Source organism: Taudactylus pleione, unplaced genomic scaffold (genome assembly GCF_031769625.1).
Source record: "Taudactylus pleione unplaced genomic scaffold, aTauple2 ptg000327l, whole genome shotgun sequence".
Lineage (NCBI taxonomy): Eukaryota > Metazoa > Chordata > Amphibia > Anura > Myobatrachidae > Taudactylus > Taudactylus pleione.
Window position 1 is genome coordinate 797,476 of NW_028284728.1, and position 20,247 is coordinate 817,722.

Here is a 20,247-nt window from a genome sequence, read left to right on the forward strand (position 1 = left end):
ACACAGGCGCACGCTTGGCACTACTTTGTTGATGCACGTGCGGCTACTGCGCACACAATTCACAAACACAGAAAAAATATTTTGTTATTTGGTTTGGAGTGTACTTTGGGGGTTACAGCACCCTTTAACGGTCAAGCCAGCCGGCCCTTTACTTTACAAATACAGAAAATATATTATTTTTTTTAGCACTTGGGGGGAGCACCCCCGATGGACAGAGCACCCCCTGGACAACACTACAGCACCCCTTTAGGACTGGGACACTGCACAGGACTTTGGAGTGGACACAGCCCCTATGGAGAACTGACTGCACAACACAGTCCAGCCAGCCCCTATGGACTTTGAAGTAGTGGACACAGCCCCTATTAACAACAGCAGCACAGCACAACACAGCCAGCCCCTATGGACTTTGAAGTAGTGGACAACAGCAGCACAGCGCAGCACAGCACAGCACACACTACTCTGCACTACACTACACTACACAGCCCAGCCAGCCCTAACTCCCACCCTTCCTCTTCACTGTCCACAGCCGAGTTTCAGATCCGAGTCAGGCGGGAAAAGTCGAGCCTGACTCGGATCGAGGGGGCTCGGGGGGGGTTCGCATTTCAGAAATCCGAACCCGCTCACCCCTAATAGGAACCCTGTTCCAACTCCGGGTCAGACGTGGAAAAGGGGTATAACAGTGCATGTTTTCCAGGTCTCCTAGTTGGTGCACAGGCTATTTATTACTGGTTGATATACTGTATGTTAAAAGATCCACAGGTGGTGCTAATTATTTCATTTGTGATACTGAGAAGAACATGCAGCACTAGTAACAATCTATTATATTACTATTTCTATTGTGGTCATGGTGTGGGCTGGAGAGGGGAGTTTCCAGGCAGACGGAAACCCCCTCTGCGTTTGCCTATGAGTAGAATCCTCTGCCTGTGGTTTCTGTAGAAATGAGTTTGCTCATTGTCATCAGCATGAAGATGTATTTGGCAGTAGTAATGCTGAGACGCTATTTCATCAGCCTTATGGTTGTGTCAGAGATGTGAAACACAACACTACTACTCTCAGGAAAGGTCTATCTACTGTACACTATGGAAACTCAAGCCATACCCAATGTCAGGGCCGTAACTAGGGTGGTGCAACATGTGCCATGGTACAGGGAACCGCAGGGCAGGGGGCACCATGCAGGCTTGTCAATTTTCTGTTATAATCATTCTCACTTGTAGCTTCCTCCTTTTTTTCTTCCCAGCATCTCCTTGCCACCCCAATCTCCTCCCTAGTTGAGCCACGGTGCCCTAGTGTATCAGCATTATTTTCAAGGCACCCCTAAGCCAAAAGTTTGTTATTGTGAAATTCAGATAAAAATGCAGTGAAGTAGTAAAGTGAAGTAAATTGTGCTTAGCTGTCATCCTTAAGGTGCATACACACGGTCAGATCTGTCAGGCGAACGATGAACTACGAATGATGAACTACGAACGATTTGAACGATTTTACCAATGATTTCATAAACTACGAACGATTTTTGACAGTATTAAAATTAATGAAAACCAAATCTGACTGCAAACACATCAGATGTCAAATATCGTTATCTGACAAACGGGAACGCGCATCGTTCATCATTGCAGGGACACATTCCAGATTTTCTTTCAGATATGAGCAATTTAACGACTTTTAAAATCGTTATTGTACAAATCTGAAGGAAAATCTGACCATGTGTATGCACCATAAGGCTCAGTTATTTGGTGGTGGACAGGTTTGTGCTTCTGTCTGTCCACATATTTACATTACATTGACCAGAAATAATTTGATTTCATAGGCAAATGGAGGGGGGGTTTCAGCCCACACCATGACCACAATAGAAATAGTAATATAATGGAATTCTACTAGCGCTGCATGTTCTTCTCAGTATCATAAATGAAATAAATAGCACCACCTGTGGATCTTTTAACATGTATCAACCAATAATAAATAACCTGTGCACCAATTAGGGGATTTGGAAAACATGCACTGTTAGGGATGTACTGCTATAGAGCCTAATATTACATATATGTCCAGGGCAGTACTAGGTTATTCTGCTGCTCCCCCAGACTCCCGGACTTGCTCTAATACTCTGGAATGGTGCCCACATCTAAAATAAAAACATTCAGCTCAGGCAGGATGACCCTACTGCCGCATCTAATGGCGTACAATACACTTTGTATGATGCATATTAAAGCTGAATAAGTGGTAATTATGCCCTCTTCATGGACTGGACACACTCACTCTAAAATCAAGCATTTGGAAACCCCCCTCTAGAAGTTCTGCGTTTGCCACTGGATTTGGTGCTGAACCACCAACCTGAGGGACCCCTGCAAGTGTCCCAAGGCATCCTGGGTGCCACGGCGCACAGTTTATGAACCACTGACCTATAGTGTTTGCACTCATGTAATAAACAGTCTTTCAGTGCCGACATGATAATGGCCTCTGAGCTAAATTCGAAAAATACCATTTTGAACAACGTCAAGTCTTATTCTTGGATTATATATTCTATGCTGCAGGACTACAATTGGAACCAGAAGAGGTGTCCTCTCCAAACCTTTGCAGGTAGCCTTTGTAAGCCATCTCAGTAATCTTACAAATTAAGAAGCTTTTTAGACTGTTCCAGTCTTGCATATCCTACCCCTTTTCTTCCTTTCTTTCTTGAAGGGTATACTTCCTCTTTAGTATTGGAGTATCCTTATAAATTCTTCTCCTATAAAGAATTAGTTGGTGATCTAGAACTGTGAATTAAATGGACATCTCACTCCATCTTACTTTATACAGACCACCAAAAAATTGACTATCTTCAAACAATGATTGGGGGTCACTAGGCACTCCTCTCCCCCACTCTGACTTCATGATGAAATTTTTTCTGCTCCATAATTTTCTTTCTTAACTCCTTCATCATACTGTATATTGTTCTCTTGGGCCCAAGATTTAAAATTCACAGCATAAAAAATTAAAAAAAAAGTTGGGGATTACCCACAGAATCTCCTGGTGACTCCTACTAGTTAAAGCCTGGTGTCGGTTCATGGAAATACGGGGAACCCCTCAGCATTTTCTTCCCCATATTTCCTCAACCAGGGCCACCTAAAACACCTGATGCTGGTTATGGTTTGGAGGGGGGGTTGGATCCAACCCAGTCTTTTTTTTCCATATTTTTTACATTTTACACACACAGAAGCCTGCACAGATCTCATTGAGTGTTTGGCCGTGGTTAGACACAGGGAACATGCAGGAGAAACACAATCTCATACACCATCAGAAATCATTATTCAGCAAAACATGATTCTTGGTAAATACCTGTATGTGTGTTTCAGCTGACAAAACTTTCTGCGATGCTGAGTGTGTTTAAACTCAGGCCAGACACGATTCTTAGTAAATGTAGCCCTAGGTTTTAAAGCCAAAGTGATTTCTTGACTTTGCCAATTATTAGTACCAAGTTATCAATAGTTCCTCTATTACAGTGTTTCTCAAACCCAGTCCTCATGGAACCCTAACAGTGCTTGTTTTTCAGATCAACTAGCTCACAGGTTCTCAAACTTGGTCCTCAGGATCCCAAACAGTGCATGTTTTCTAGGTCTCCTCACAAGAATCAAAAGTGAAATAATTAGCTCCACCTGTGGCTCTTTTAAAATGTATCAGTGAGTAATGACTACACCTGTGCACCAGCTGGGTGACCTGGAAAACGTGACCTGTTTGTGGGTTCTGAGGACCGAGTTTGAGAACAACTGAACTAGCTGGAGCACAGTTGTGGTAATTAACTAACAAAATAGATTTACAGGTGGTACTAACTTTTCCTGAAGACATCTTGAAACACGCAGTGTTAGGGTTCCATGAAGACACACTGCTCTGCTGTATTACTACCATAACTTCTGCAACCTTCACAAGTGGCATTTGCATATTCAACCCTGAACTGAAACATCTTGGTTCTTCTTAATTCTTCATTATTTTTAGAAGTGGATGCTTCTTCTTTTGGACTTGGAGCATTACTTTCTGAACATAGATTGTATGATTCATCTATATGAATTCCAGGGGGCCCATACTGCACACCCTGCACTCATATTTTTAATACTTACCTCTCCGAAGTCTTGTGTCGGCTGTAGCAGCCCTGCAATAAATGCCTGGACAATGGCCACAGCGTTTCCGTTTTGTGCATGCGCAGTGGGAAAATCGCCAGGAAAAAGGCAGCCACGCATTTTCCCGGTGACCTGCGCATGCGCAATAGACTCTGGGCACAGACTAGTGCCCCAATTCTACTGACCTGGACGGGGAATTCATACGGGCCCCCTCCTCTCTGAATACGCCCCTGATGCAAAAGCAGCCAGTATTTACTCTGCATGAAGCGCAGCCAGTATTTGCCCTGCATGTAACAGCCGCCAGAATTTACCCTGCGTGTAACTGCAGCCAGTATTTACTCTGCATGAAACAGCAGCCAGAATTTACCCTGCGTGTAACAGCAGCCGGTATTTACCCTGCGTGTAACAGCAGCTGGTATTTACCCTGCCTGCAACAGCAGCCACTGGAGGTCGGTGCAGCTGGGAGGGTGAGGGCGGCTTAAGTGGACAGAGCGGTGGCATGTCGGTGTGATTGTATCATCGCGGCCCGCGCCCACTGCTTTATAATGCTGCTATTACCGGCGTTGTAAAGCAAGGGGCGTGGCTATGATGGTGCGATTCAGTGCGAATCAAATCATGCCCCCCCCCAGGGCCGCAACTGGGTGGGCTAACAGGGTACGTGACCCAGGTGCCGGACTTGAGGGGGTGCCAGGGAGAGGCTGCCGGGAGGCTAGGTTGCTGCTCTTGTGAGTTTGGAGCCGCATCCCGCCTTGAGAGGCACAGAAACGCCGTCAGTCTAATGTGGTGCCGGTCACAAGCCAGTCAGTGCTCGCGGGCCAGAAGCCAATTAGCAGAGGCTGCCGATCCATGAGCTATAATGTATAATGGGCATTACTGTGGCATAATGTATAAGGGGCATTACTGTGGCATAATGTATTAACGGCATTACTGTGTTGCATAATGTGTTGTAAGGGGCATTACTGTGTGACATAATGTGTTATAAGGGGCATTACTGTGTGGCATAATGTGTTATAAGGGGCATTACTGTGTCACAAAACCACACACCCTTTCCTCTATGTTGCATTTTTTTGTGGGGGCGCCAAATTATGGCCTTGCCTCGGGTGACAAAAATCCTAGTTTCGGCCCTGACCCACCAAACAGCCTACTTTCACATGCTGGGGGCCGGCGGCCATTCAGGGGTACTTGCCTACTCTTGCGAGGTGCCGGGAGCGACACACGATTTTCGGGAGGCTCCCAGCAGTCTCGGGAGAGTAGGCAACTATGGTATATACCCTGCATGCAGCAGCAGGAGCCAGTATTTACTCTGCATGCAACAGCAGCCAGTATTTACCCCATACTTGCCGACATTTTACCACTCCTCCCTGGGAGATGCACGGAGAGGAGAAACAGGTAGCCACTTTGGCGGGCGGGGCCGGCACCTATGTCATTATGCACTTTTGCGATGTCATCTTACCTGCAAATCTACAGGATTACCCATAAAGTAGGGTGCAATATGTGCCTAACGGGACCGGTATTAAATACCCGCAGCCGTTTAGCCGTCGGTTCAAATCCCGACAGTAGAAGCCCGACAGGAGGAGAACCCGACGCCAGCTTGCAATAATTAATGAAGACAGAGATGTATGCACAGCAGCGCTAGTAGGCTGAGACTATTGTTAGCACTACTCATACGATTGGAAACTGTGGACCTCATTCAGAGCCGCTCGCAAAATATGAGCGCTCGCTCTGAATGAGGGCGGACGCTTCCTTTTTAAAATCCGGCCTCCTGGTCGCTCGCTAAGCTGTGGGTAAGCACCCACAGCTTTAGTGAGCGGCCAGGTTGATGGTCGCGATGGTCAAGACCATCGCGACCATCGGACTTGCGACGAGATCCTTGTGGTAGGGTCTCGTCTGCCGCAAGCCCCAGTGAGCTTTCGGATCTCTAACAGAGCCGGAAGCTCCCCACTGACACCATGAGCAATGTCAGTGGGGCCGCCCCCAAACGGCGAAGGAACACCTCCGTTTGGACAGCCACCCCCCCCACCCCTCCTGCAAAACGGTGCGAGCTGTTGATCACCATCGACAGCCGCCCCTTTTGTAGTGAGCCCTGGAGCGAGAGAATTTCTCTCTCGCTCCGGGGCTTGCGCACGCGCAGTGCGGCCGCTGCGCGTGTGCAGGGCCTCAACATCGACCCGCTTGCGAGCGGGTCTGAATGAGACCCTGTGTGTAAAAATGAAACAATGATAATATGTGTCAGTATCACTGTTAGTGTTATTAATATAATAACGAGGTACAGTGCTGTACAACGGAGGGGATCCCCCCGGACATGCACTCTAGCGCATAAGGATTTGTGAATAAAACAAAACAGTGGGAACAGAGATATCTCTCATTTACATAACTTTTTCCCAGCAATACTCATATGTGTAATAATGGAAGGATATATGGTCTATGATACATGCAATTAGGTTACAGCCCATTGTGGGAGATTTTTGATCATATTCTAATCATACCAGAATTCATATTATTTTCAATATAATGGAGTGCTAATGATAGAAGAATTTATCACTGTGAGAGCAGTAGTAATAGAGTGAAACTACACAATGAATATGTTGTGACACTCTCTGTTCTAAGAATAGAAGTAAAAGAACTTCCTATCTGCACTAACCGAAGTTCACCTGTTGAAAGCTAAAACATACAAAAAGAAAAGAACTACAGGTTGAGTCTCCCCATATCCAAAATGCTTGGGACCAGGGGTATTTTGGATAACGGAATATTACGTATTTGGAATAATTGCATATCATAATGAAATATCTTGGGAATGGGACCCCAATATACACACAGAATGCATATATGTGTTATATGCACCTTATACACACAGCCTGCAGCTCATTTTATACAATATTTTCAATAATTTTGTGGCTCAAGCAAAGTTTGTGTACATACATGAAATAAATTTATGTTTCATTTACACCCTATACACACAGCCTGAAGGTAATTTTATACCATATTTTTAATAATTTGTGCCTTAGACAAAGTTTGTGTACATTGAACCATAAAAAATCAAAGGTTTTATTATCTCAGTCATGCCAAAATTATTCCGTAATTCGGAATATTTGGATATGGGAGACTCAACCTGTATTTATTAACTTTAATATGAAGAATAAGGTGAAATTTGATTAATATAAGATCATAATCACGTATTGTTTTTTCCTCTCTCTTTGAAGAGCGAAATGGTACTTTCCATATGCTGTAATATATGATGTGATTTATGCATCTATAGAGCAAAACATATAGAACCTATTGCACATTGATTTCAGCATCTAGACCAGGGGTTCCCAACTACGGTCCTCGAGGCACACTAACAGTCCAGGTTTTAAGGATAGCCATACTTGAGCACAGGTGTCTTAATTAGAACCTCAGTTATTTTGATTTCACCATCTGTGCTCAAGCATGGACATCACTAAAACCTGGACTGTTCGTGTGCCTTGAGGACTGAGGTTGGGAAACACTGATCTAGACAATACACCTCCTCTGCAATACTTTTGTGGTGACACTATTTCTACACATAACAGTATGTATAGATGTATGCTAACTTGTAATTAGATACCATTAACAGGACATTCAGTGGAATAGGAGCGCACACATTTTTAAATTCAGTTATTTACATTATATACACAACTTATTGTTAACATATTTTCACTTTTTAGCCCCTTGTTATTATATGTATAAATTTAATAAATGCTACGTTTTATGTATCATTAATTGTTTGGTGCACCACAGCGGACACTTCTTCCTTTGCTCCTATTAGTATTTGATAAAACATTCTGTCCGTGGTAGCACCCCCAATCTTTCCGAGTTGAGAGAAAGTGATTCATGTAGAGTTCACTAAATTGAAGAATTAGGGCATATATGGTGTCTGGTGCAACCGGAAATTCTTTTTGAAGTTCCAGCTGGTAAGTACCCTGACCCTCCCCTCTCCCCCCTCCTAACCCTCCCTTAGGGGTGCCTAACCCTAAAACTCCTGGGGTAGTGCCTAACCCTAATTCCCCCCCGGGGTGCCTAAACCTAACCCTCCTTCCCGCACCATAACCCTAACTCTCCCAGGTTGGTGCCTAACCCTAACCAACCCCCGGGGGTGCCTAACCCTCCCCCCTAGGGGTGCCTAACCCTAATCTCCCTCCCTAAAACTTAACCCTAACCCCGCTACACTCCCTAAACATAACACGCACCCCCCCACGGCTGATGGTAAGGACGCCCCTCCCTTACCTCGTGTGGGCTGGCGTTCTTCGGCGTTCCGGCATCAGGATTAAGATAGCCGTTGGTATTTCGACGCCTATCTTAAGTCCCCCGTCTGGCTTCTCCTGTCGAGATACAGACCGGCGGCATTTAGTCCACCGGTCTATAAACTACATCCCGTGCCTAACATCACAAAACAGCAATCAGACCTCTACTTACAGTATGCTCTTTCACTTTCATATATATTCCTTCTCTGACTGTAGAAGGAAATGACTGGTAATTGTCATTCTGTGAATGATATGATTCAATTATTTACTTTTTATCCTCTTGGTTATTAGGGTTTTCTGGATTGGCAGATAAAATAAACCATACTTAGCTAGTTATGTTGGGTTTTCTAATTAATGTCATTTTCATGTATATCTTATTTTTAAGGAAAAGGACCGAGAATTGGAAATAAAAAATATATATGCCAATCGAATGCCAAGAGACATATATAAATATGAGAGCCTGCTCGGTAAGAGAGGTATGTATTATTTATAGATTGGTACTTCACATTTCAATACAAAAGAAAATGTAAATGAAAACAAATATACTGTACATTCCACACCGACATAATATGAAATGCTGACAAAAAGGGGATAGTAGTTGGGAAACGTAAAGCATATTCTGACAGCTACAAATAAACTGGACTAACCGATTATTATTACTTATTATTAAATTGTATTAATTGGGCACAACAATATGTCCGCAGCATCATACAGTGACAACAAAATTACATATATATTACAAAAATACATAGGATAAGCATAAACACAATAAAAAAATAAAGACAGTGGTTGTAGGGGGAGTAGAGGATTGTAGAAGCAGAAATGATGGCTCGCACAGGGGGAGAGAAGCGGGCAAACAGCACTCAATGAGCCAATGCCCACTAAGTGGGCAGACAGGATCAAGGTCACTGGTGGGAAAAATGGAAACAAGGTGCTAAATGTAATAGGCTACGAGTTTTAAAAAGTGCAAGTTTAGCGCTAAACTCACATTTTTTTTACAACTCGCACATGTAATAGGCTGTGAGAAAATAAAAACTTGCATGTGTCTCGCATTTCCACAATTTGCATGGAGCAAAGTCGCATCCAGATGTTTTCCCATGGAAAACATACAACTCGCCCAATATCATAGAGTGCGCAAAATAATAGACCTTCTTCAGGCTAGAGAGCTTAGCCTGAGCAGGTGCATGTTTCACAGAAGCCTAAACAGATCAATGAGATCTGAAGGCTTCTGTGTGCAAAAATGTAATGTAAGTGTAAAAATAAAGATCAAAAATGACAACCAGCACTGGGCTTTATGAGCTGGTCCTGACATGGGGTACCCTGGAGGGAGTGGGGGAACCCCTTTATTGGGAGGGCGCCCACCGACCCAGGTATCCCAGGCCTGTGCTGACTAGTGTGGGTTGAATAATGCTTTGGCCAGTGGACCCCGTGAAGCGTGTCCCTCGGCTGTGGCACAACACCCCTGCTAGCCCGGTGCTGGTTGTGGATAATATGGGAGACCCCTACTCATTTGGTCCCCCATATTTCCACAACCAGGACCGGCTCACAGAGCCTGGTGCTGGTTGATGAAAATACGTGGGACCCCTATGTTTTTTTTCCCTCATATTTTCACAACCAAGACCGGCTCAAAAAGCCCGGTGCTGGTTGTTGTTTTGGGGTGGGGGACTTCAAGTAATTTTTTTTTTAAATGTTAACATTACATTTTTGCACACTCACTGATCTGTGATGGCTTCTGTGAAACACGCAACTTGTAATGAAACTCGCATTAAAAGTTGTGAGTTTTTTTCCCCAAGAAAAACTCGCACTAACTTGCATTTATTACACAATCACACCCTCCAACTCACACCCTATTACATTTACGAGTTGTGGAACAAACTCTCACCTACAAACTGTGCGAGTAGTTGTGAGTTCGATCTTGCAAGAGAACTTGCACCCTATTACAATTTTTACCAACAAACGAAGAGATGCCTGCCTACGAGAGCTTACAGTCTAAGAGGGAGGGGAGAAACTAGGAGGTTAACTGGAAGAGAGCCTAGGAGGGTGGTCAGAGGAGCTGAGTAGAGAGTTATGAGAGCTGATGATAGGCTTAGAGGAAGTATAGAGTCTTGTGGGCTCATTTGAAGGCGTGGAGGCTGGCAGAATGTCTGCGGGAGTGAGTTACAGAGTATAAGGACAGCACAGGGTAAATCTTGGATGCAGGAGTGAGAAGAGGTGATCGGAGCTAGGGATGAGTCATTGAAGGTGCAGAATGGGCCGGAGTGAATGTGGACAGAAATGAGGCCAGAAATGTAATAGTGAGTGGAGTGATTGAGGGGTTTATAGGTGAGGGTAGAGAATTTATTAGGTAATCTCTGATGGATGGGGAGCCAATGAAGCCACTTGCAGAGGAGGTAGGAAGGTGGCGAGAGAGGTAAATGATGTGGGCGTCAGCCTTCATGATAGACTATAATAGAGAGAGATGAGTCAGAGGGAGGCCAGAGAGCAGAAGTTTGCAGTAATCTAGGCTGAAAATTACAGTTTGTAGAGTTTGGTGGTGTCCATGGTAAGAACGGGTCAGATTCTGGAGATATTGCAAATGTGGAAGTGACAGAATTGGGAGATAGACTGAATGTGGGGAGTGAAAGAGAGGACGGAGTAGAGGATGACAATCAGGCAGCATATATTAGGTAAGTGTTGTGCTGTCACAAGATAATGAGTATGGGGGAGGTGAGGGGGTCCAATGAATGAAATTTCACATCCCTGTGGGTTTCCTACTCAGTAGCATTGTTCTAGCTGCTCTGTGAAGGGCTGTTACAAAAATGTGCGAAATACATTGACAACTTTGGAGCAAAAAGGCTTTGCCACAGAGATGCCCATAATCTCTGAACAATGGTGCCCCGATCCAAACAGGCTTGGCATAACCATGACTATACACAATGCAACTGACCAGGATTTAGCCAGGCTCTTTGTAAAACTTCTAAAGAAGTCTTCATAAAAGTCACCAGTCAACTTTCTATTAATAAGTACAACGTTGGTGCCATTTATTGCCAGTCAACTCATCACCGATGTCTCGCTTCCATTGAAGCATAAAATGTAGTTTGGTGTCTGGAACAATGCTGTCAGAAATTGTTCTTCTAACAAAAAATTATTTCCAGATATTCTCAAATGGTGCTCCCTGAAATGCACCACTAGTTTTACATGAAATATAAAACTCATAAATGTGCAATCAATGGAAGTATCAGAACACTCATCCACCATTGACACCAGACAGGAGATTAACTAGAAATTTGACTTTGAAGTGTCCTTAAGCATTCTATGTAGATACGCTCCTGACTTGCCAGGCGGATGGCTGTGCAACATTCTGCTCAGAGAGAAAGTAAAAAATCAGGGTTCCCCTCTGAACAGAATTTAATTTTAGAGCACCGTATTGGAGATTTGGGCGTACGGCATGCAGGAGCTTTAAATGCCTTTTGATGTTGGCAGTCTCAGATATTAATAACCTAGTTTATTTGAAAAATGTCATCCTTTGTAATCAATTAACTCCTTTGGATCATCAACTTTATTGGTGATGACCCCAAATTTTGTTTCAAATGTGATACAGTCTCCACCAGTCACTGAAGTTAAGTAATTTAATGCCATTCAGTGTTGTACCACTTCTGTTGTAAGGAATTTCCTCAGTAATATCCAAAATGTTGGATCCCTCTGGCCTTTCTAGTTATATCTCAGATCACCAGAAACTAAAAAAGCTTTAGAATCTTGAATTAGACTTGAAGCAGAAACCTTGCATTCATTAGTAATACTTTTCTTATATTTAGATCCATGTGGAGTGTAGATGTGTGGTTTGGATGATATGGATTGTTTTTAAACCATTTATTCATGTGAGATAGTCATTACAGCAGGTATTACCTTTACCGGAAAACATACTCCCTCCGAATTGGCAGGCAACCATTTGTAAGCCTTACGTCCACATCTCTATGTATATCAAATAAAATCCCCGGTTTAGGGGTCTGTCTGTTTGTTCAGGCTAATCTCTTGAACCACTGGACGGATTTTGATGAGGTTTTCACATTTGTACACAGCATTGGCCAGGGAAGGTTTAGGTGTTTGACCATTCATCTCTGATTTCCATGCGATGGTGGCAAACATCACCACCATCAAATAGTAGAAACACTACCATCGGAACAGAAGCAGGGGGTTATGGCAAGATAAAATTGCTCCCATGCTGGCAGCAGAAACGGGCCTATTGTTCCTTCACTTTGCCATCGCACAGGACTCTCATTCCCAGTCTGATGCTTGGCATGACGGGGAAAAGCAGAACCCAGTGTATGTAAATGTATTTTTTCTTCTATAAGTTACTACAGTCGAATCATTATACATTGTACCTGGTGTTAAGCATACTCCACATTCCCGTTTACTAGAGGGACGCCTCAAGTAATTATATGTGTATGAATTAATAATTTTGAGCATACAAGTGGTCATGTTGCTTTTTAATAAGTATGTGTTTTATACATGTGATTTATATATGTTTTGATTTATTTTCACCATCACATAATGGTGACCTACTACACCAATTAACTTTACACTTTATGCACTAATACTCCAATATTTTCCCCTGCTTTTCTTTGATTAATGTTACTTCACTACTGTATGTACTTGTGTATTGTCTGTTGAGCATAGATTACTATGTGAAATTTTTAGATCTTGTATTTGATCTCATGTGTGTTCTATTTTTTACTAATTAAGTGATTCCTATATTTTATTGACTTTCCTATTAAAATTTATATTTTATTAAGGTGTGCCCCTATACATAGGAGTTCTTTTTTTCCCCCTTTTTTTTGTATAGTAATAAATGTCATCAGGAAATATGTATGGCATACAGTATTGCAGAATAGTTAGACACAATATACCAGCAAATCTACTTGTTCCAAGGACGCATCTCTCTCTCTCTCTCTCTCTTTCTCTCTGAAACTGGATGAAGCAGGTTACATCAAAAACTATTGTGCTGTGGTAGTGACTGACTACTGCTGCAGGGCCGAGACAGTGAGAACCAATCAGAGATAGAAATGTGCCTTGTTGCTTAGCTGCAGCCTAGAGAGGGAGTCTAGGACTGAGCAGGGTCACGTCTGAGGCAGACAGAGAGTGAGAGACAGCCTCCAACGAACCCATAATTATGCCTTGAAGTAGACACAGTAGCCAGGAAGGAGCTAGGGGAGGCATAGCTATCAGGAAAAATTTAAAAAAACAACCATCAGGACACCATCAAATAATTTCCATTTGATGGTGGCAAACAACGTGCCGCCACCATCAAATGGTAAAAACACTACAATTGGATCAAAAACATTGATGGTTAATAACCATTGGATTCCATTGCCCATCCCTACGCTGACTTGCAGGCGGTCTCCGACCACCACTCCTAAACCATGAAGTGCTCCTGTGAGAAGCAGGGAGTTGTGGTGAGATGCAGATGACTGTGGTGACATGGCATAGGTTGTTATGAGATGCAGGGGGCTTTGGCAAAATTAAATTGCTCCTGTGCAAAGCTAGTAACTGATAAAAATATAAGTTTATTGTATGAATACCCAAGGGTAATTTTCTGGCAGTACGTAATTTTCTGGCCATACTCAATATTCCTAAAATCTGACCTATTTCTCATCTTTTTTTAATTTCTTCAGTGTTGACCAACTAGACTACTGTCCATTGGAGCAAGAAAAAAAAACTCCCAATACCCTATTAATGCAAATAACAGGGGTTAGAAAATTAATATTGGAGGCCTATATGTATTATACTCCAAGTTGGTTGGTCTACTGCCATGTAATTGGAATACTTCACTTACATTCAAAGGCATGGGAATGAACCCCATGTTATCCTATCCCTGAGGTATATGAGAGCAAACCCAGCAATTACTTTGATTGAGCGCACTACCCACTAAATAATGGTAAATATCCATCAGATGTAAGTCTAGAAAATTATTCCTGACCCTACAGTTTGCATGATATCTCAGGAGGATGACCACAGTGCCTACAAATACAATATACAAATACAATATTCAATGGACATTAAACCCTCACACTTATCAGTAATACCACTACGTCTCATGGACCTTTTCCTAACTTTTATGTTGAGCAAAGCCGAATGCTTATCTGAGGCAGCTACATGATAAAACCCATAACAGCTCTTTCAGAACCACTTCCAGGACCTTCCACTTGGTTATTGGATTCATGACAAAATGAAAAGTAACGCTGAATAAACGAACAAACAAAAATGCGTATATTACGGACGTTCTATAAGGTACATCCTTCTTTCTGATCCTGGTTTCTTTGACACTTTTTAGGTTTCTCATAATAAGTTCTCAATTTGTGAAAGCACTTCTTCTTTTTCTTTGTCTTGAATGCTTTCCGGTACAATTATTCTTACAGTTGGTGGAATGTCAAGACAGTTAGTGCCCGACATATATGGTGAGAGAAGCTTTAAAGTTTACTGTTTTTGTTTCAGTTGTTTACTCATAACAATGGGATTTGACAGACACTTCACTGTTACATTTCTAATCGTCTTTTAGGTTTGCCATCATATGTTGTCTACCAAAAAGATTCTCAAAAGGTGATACATTAATGTATATAACAGTTGCCATTCCGTCCCAATCAGATTTCCCATTGGAAACTGCTATAGTACGCACTGGATGTAACCCTACATGTACTAGTCTCCAAAATATTTCTAGAATCAGACCCTTTCTCACCCAGGATGCTACTAAAACCCTCATCCACTCACTAGCCATCTCCAGATTGGACTACTGTAACCTCCTCCTATCTGGGCTCCCTGGCTCCCATCTCTCTCCTCTCCAGTCTGTCATCAATGCTGCTGCTCGGCTCATCTTCCTCTCCAAATGTTCTACATCTACATTATGGGGAGACAGTGGGTAACATAGAAGATGACGAGGAGAGGCAGTGTGTGACATGGAGAGCGTGACGGGGAGAGGCAGTGGGTGATATATAGGGGGCACTAGGCTGGATGGGAAAGGGGCAGTGAGATGGTGGGGGGGACACTAGGCTGGAGAAGCAGGTACACTGGGCTGTATGAGGAGGGGACACTGTGCTGGACTGTCTGGGGGGTTCCTGCTGAGGAGCAGTTAAATGGGCCAGTGGGTTGATTGGGAAGGGAAGGGGGAAGTCACTGGGCTGGCAGGGTGGGAGACATTGCAGTGGGGGGGTCAGTGAGATGGGGAACATTGGGCTCGATGGGTGGGGACACTTTGAATGTGGGGGACTGGGCAGGATGGAAATGGGGCAGAGACTTAGGGGTGGGAGGGGGGAATGAGGGGGGATCATTGTGACTGGACTGGCTGGGGGTTCTAAGTGGGGGCACAGTGAGATGGGTGCAGTGGGCTAGTTGGGGAGGAAAGGGAGACACTGGGCTGGCAGGATGGGAGACACTGAGATGGGGGATCAGTAATGTTGGGGGACACTGGGCTGGAGAAGGGGCAGACACTGGTATGAGAGCGGCTGCTCTGATCTGCTGCTGTTGTATTTCTGCCTGGCCCTGTACACTTGCTGCAGCACCGCACACTCACATGGCAGCCTCCTGAGCAGTTCCAGCTGTGGCTGCTGAGATCTAGGAGACTGGATCTCATCTGGTGTGTCTGTGGCTGCCTTTCCCTGGTGGTGCGGTGCGGCCTGGATCGGTGGGAGGAGAAAAGACTGGTGCTGTGCCCAGCCGAGGCGTCAGTCTCATGCAGCCGCTGTCAGTGAGAGGCCGAGCAGTGAGGACAGGATGCGGGGCCTCTATCCAGCTCCGTCTCACTCTCTACTAGTGAACATGTGATGAGGGAGGCCGCCGGGTGTAACTTAATGGCAGGTCATGGCATGAGGCCGGCGGAGCGGGGACGGTGCCTCTCCAGCCTGGCAACCTGCAATGCTTACCACTTCACATTGGCCCTGGAAGTACGTAAATTTGATATTTACATACATCTCCGATGTTTGCAGATCTGTGAATGCAATGACTGAAAGGCTGCTGGTGTGACAGAGAGCATTCCAGAAAATGGGGGTGTGTTGCACCAGTTTTCTGGGCATGCCGAAGCCAGTAGCTTCACTGTTCCCGGCAGTGTGATTTCACCAGTCATCAGATGTCCGATGTGCACACAGTTGATCCGATGCTGCGTCTTCGGATGCAGCAGCGGATCACAAGCTGGCAATGGGCATCTTTTTACTAAAGACGCCTCCTGCAGCTTTAGCATAATTTTACACAGCCGCTGCATGCAAAGACACCGCGGCTGTGCCTTTAGCGCCCATCTCTGATCAGCCCCATAGAGGACATCTTGTAATATTCTGTCGTTCCAAATTTCTCATTGTCCATTGATATCCAAGGACATGAAATAAAAGCAAAAGTGCAAAAACATAGTGAAAAAATTGTAATACATAAAACACTTCCCGAATGGAACAAAAGTGGAAAACAGTGGCCACACCAAAAGGAGGTACAAACATTTTCAAGAGGTAGCGATGGAGCAACATCCATGGTATTAATGTTTGTTCACACCGCTCAGGTAAGGTGCCTCTTAATTCAAGGCTGGATTTGATAGACGTGGGAAATTGCAGGATGAAACCACAGTGGAAACACACTTAGGGCAAAATTTACTAAGCGGCGGTTTGACGGCGGTTTCTATTCTATTCTAAACCACAGTGGTTTGGTGGCTGTTTCTATTCTATTCTAAACCCCAGCGGTTTGGTGGCGGTTTCTATTCTATTCTAAACCCCAGGGGTCTGGTGGCGGTTTCCATTAAATTCTAAACCCCGGAGGTTTGGTTTTGCAGCAGTTTCTAAATGACAGCCCTGTTCTATTCTAATCTAAAATGTGTTTTGATGGCAGTCAAAACACATTTTAGAATAGAATAGAATAGAACAGGGCTGTCATTTAGAAACCGCTGCAAAACTGCCACCAAACCGCCGGGGTTTAGAATAGAATAGAAACCGCCGTCAAACCACCGCTTAGTAAATTTTGCCCAAACACTGGGACAAATCCAGAGGGAAATATTGGCAAAAGTCTTGGTGCAATTTTGCTCTATTCTTAATCTTTTCCTCTTAAGTTTAGATTAACCTTTCCATGGATGCTATATTGCTATCACCTTGTATTAATACTGACAGTTTTGCCTCTCTATTCAGCCTTTTATATTTTCCACCTGGATGTTATACGTTTTCTAGTTACACAGCCAGATGTAACCTATACAGCACGCCCAAGAAGGCTGCCTCGGATAGTGCTGTCATGAGCAGGATGAGCAATTTGTGGATCTATTCATGCAGTGCATATCACACCACACATGTTTTAACGATCTGTATTTGTTCCTTGTATGATATCTCACACACTGTAACCTTCATAGTGCGACCTAGATGGCTGCCTCACCTGGTGCGCCCGTGGGTGGGATGAAAAATGCTTGGATCTGCTGGCTATGTTAGGTCCCTGCTCTAAGATTTGGTTCCTGATTCAGCTTCAGACGAAATTGCAAAACTGCTCACAAGCAGCTTAGCTATTCCGTCTGTGCAGATATGGTAATGCAGCAGCAGGAGGCATCACTCCTTTTGCTGCATTATGTATCAGAGCTGCGTTGTCCAATGCAGCATTGGATACTCTGCGGACCATCAGCCGGCTAAGGTGACCCATGGGGTCACACAGCTAGCCACTGCAGATTAGGGATGAGCGGGTTCGGATTTCCAAAATCCGAGCCCCTCCGTTCTAGGCTTGGGTTTTCCCACCTGCCTCTGATCTGAAATCGAGGCAAGATGTCATCATCCCGCTGTCGGATTCTCGCGGGTTTTGGATTCTATAAAGGTCGCGTGATCGCCGCCATTTTTCATTCCGGCTGTGGAATGTGCAGAGTTACGAGGGAGCTGGGAGCTCAGGGCCTGATTCAGACCTGCTCGCGAGCGCTATGCGCTTGCAAGCGGGTCGATGGTGGCCCAGTGCGCATGAGCACGACTGAGCCGGCTCCGTCGTGCACATGCGCGAGACCCGGATAGCGACGAGCAAACTGTCGCTCCGGGTCTCGTACAAAAGGGGGCGTGCTGTCGATGTTGAGTGACAGCATGCCCCTTTGGTGGGCGGGCCGGGGTGGTGCTGCCCAAACGGAGGCGTTTCCATGTGAACGCCTCCAATTTGGGGCGGCCCCACTGACATCACGAGTGATGTCAGTGGGAGAGATTTCGGCTCTGTGAGATCCGAAATCTCTCTGGGGCTTGCGGCAACAAGACCCTACCACAAGGGTCTCGCGCAAGCCCGATGGTCGCAATGGTCAAGACCATCACGACCCTCTTCCTGGCCGCTCGCTATAGCTGTGGGTGGTCACCCACAGCTATGCGAGCGGCCAGGAGGCCGCTCTAAAAAACAAGAAGGCCGGCCCTGACTCAGAGCGAGCGCTCTGTCAGAGTGTCCTGCTCTGGATCAGGGCCTGATTCAGACCCACTCGTGAGCACTCGCAAGCAGGTCGATGTTGCCCAAGTGCGCATGCACACGACGGAGGCGGCTCCGTCGTGCCCATGCGCGAGACCCGAATAACAATGGCCAAGCAGTCGTTATGGGTCTCGCCCCAAAGGGGGCGTGCTGTCGATGGTGAGTGACAGCACGCCCCCTTTGGTGGGCGTGCTGGGGGCGTGACTGCCCAGACGGAGGCGTTCCCATGGGAACGCCTACCGTCTGGGGCCGGCCCCACTGACAGCACTAGTGATGTCAGTGGGAGTGCTTTTGGCTCAATTATTTGTACGCTCTTACAAATAATTTTTACAGGTGGTGCCCTGTCTGCTGTAGGGGTACGCTCTTACAAATAATTTTTACATGGGCTATTCATTCCATAAAAATAATGGAGGACAAATATTTGGAGGATAAAAATAAAACAGTGAAAGATCAAGAACCACTTCCTCCTAGTGCTGAAGCTGCTGCCACTAGTCATGACATAGACGATGAAATGCCATCAATGTCGTCTGCCAAGGCCGATGCCCAATGTCATAGTAGAGGGCATGTAAAATTCAAAAAGCCAAAGTTCAGTAAAATGACCTTAAAAAATACATTTAAATTGTCTGAGGAAAAATGTAAACTTGTCAATATGCATGGAACGGCTAAGGTCCTTCCCTATGTTCATGACTAGTGGTTCAGCTTCACATGACGATGGAAGCCCTCCTCCTCCAAGAAGAATTAAAAGAGTTAAGCTGGCAAAAGCACAGCAAAGAACTGTGTATTCTAAGAAGATATCACAAATCCCCAAGGAGAGTCCAAGTGTGTCAGCGTCGGCGGTTGCGATGCCTGACCTTCCCAAGACTGGACGGGAAGAGGTGGCTCCTTCCACCATTTGCACACCCTCTGCAAGTCCTGGAAGGAGCACCCACAGTCCAGGTGCTACTATTCAAATTGAAGATGTCACTGTTGAAGAACAACAGGATGAGGATATTGGTGTAGCTGGCGCTGAGGAGGAAGGTGGCAAGGAGGATTCTGATGGTAATGTGGTTTGTTTAAATCAGGCACCAAGGGAAAGAGTTGTTGTCCGTGGGATGAAAAAGCCCATCATGGTCATGCCTGGGCAAAAGACCAAACATTCCACCTCTTTGGTCTGGAAATATTTCTATCCAAATCCGGACAACAACTATCTAGCCATATGTAGGGTATGTAAAGGTGTAATAAGTAGGGGTAAGGATGTTAAGCACCTAGGAACATCCTCCCTTATACGTCACCTGCAGCGCGTTCATAAAAAGTTACTGCCAAGTTTAAAAACTGTGGGTAAGACCGTTAGCAGTCCGGGGACACCTAAATCCCTTTGTCCTGTTGTATCCAAGCGCCTGCAAACCACACCGTCATATCCCTCCTCGTCAATTTCCTCCTCAATCAGGATCGGAAGTAGTACTGCAGGCCATGGCCTTGGCATGACTGACTCCTCTCCTATCCGGGATTCCTCC

At 44.9% G+C, this 20,247-nt stretch overlaps 1 protein-coding gene across 1 annotated transcript in view; it reads left to right on the plus strand.

Annotated features, from left to right (window-relative positions):
- Positions 1-20,247, plus strand: part of LCA5L (lebercilin LCA5 like) — a 126,508-nt gene that overhangs the window by 25,970 nt on the left and 80,291 nt on the right. Inside the window, exon 4 of the mRNA XM_088443135.1 lies at positions 8,730-8,820. Coding sequence (XP_088299261.1) covers positions 8,730-8,820 — 91 coding nt within the window. The remainder of the gene's footprint in view (positions 1-8,729; positions 8,821-20,247) is intronic.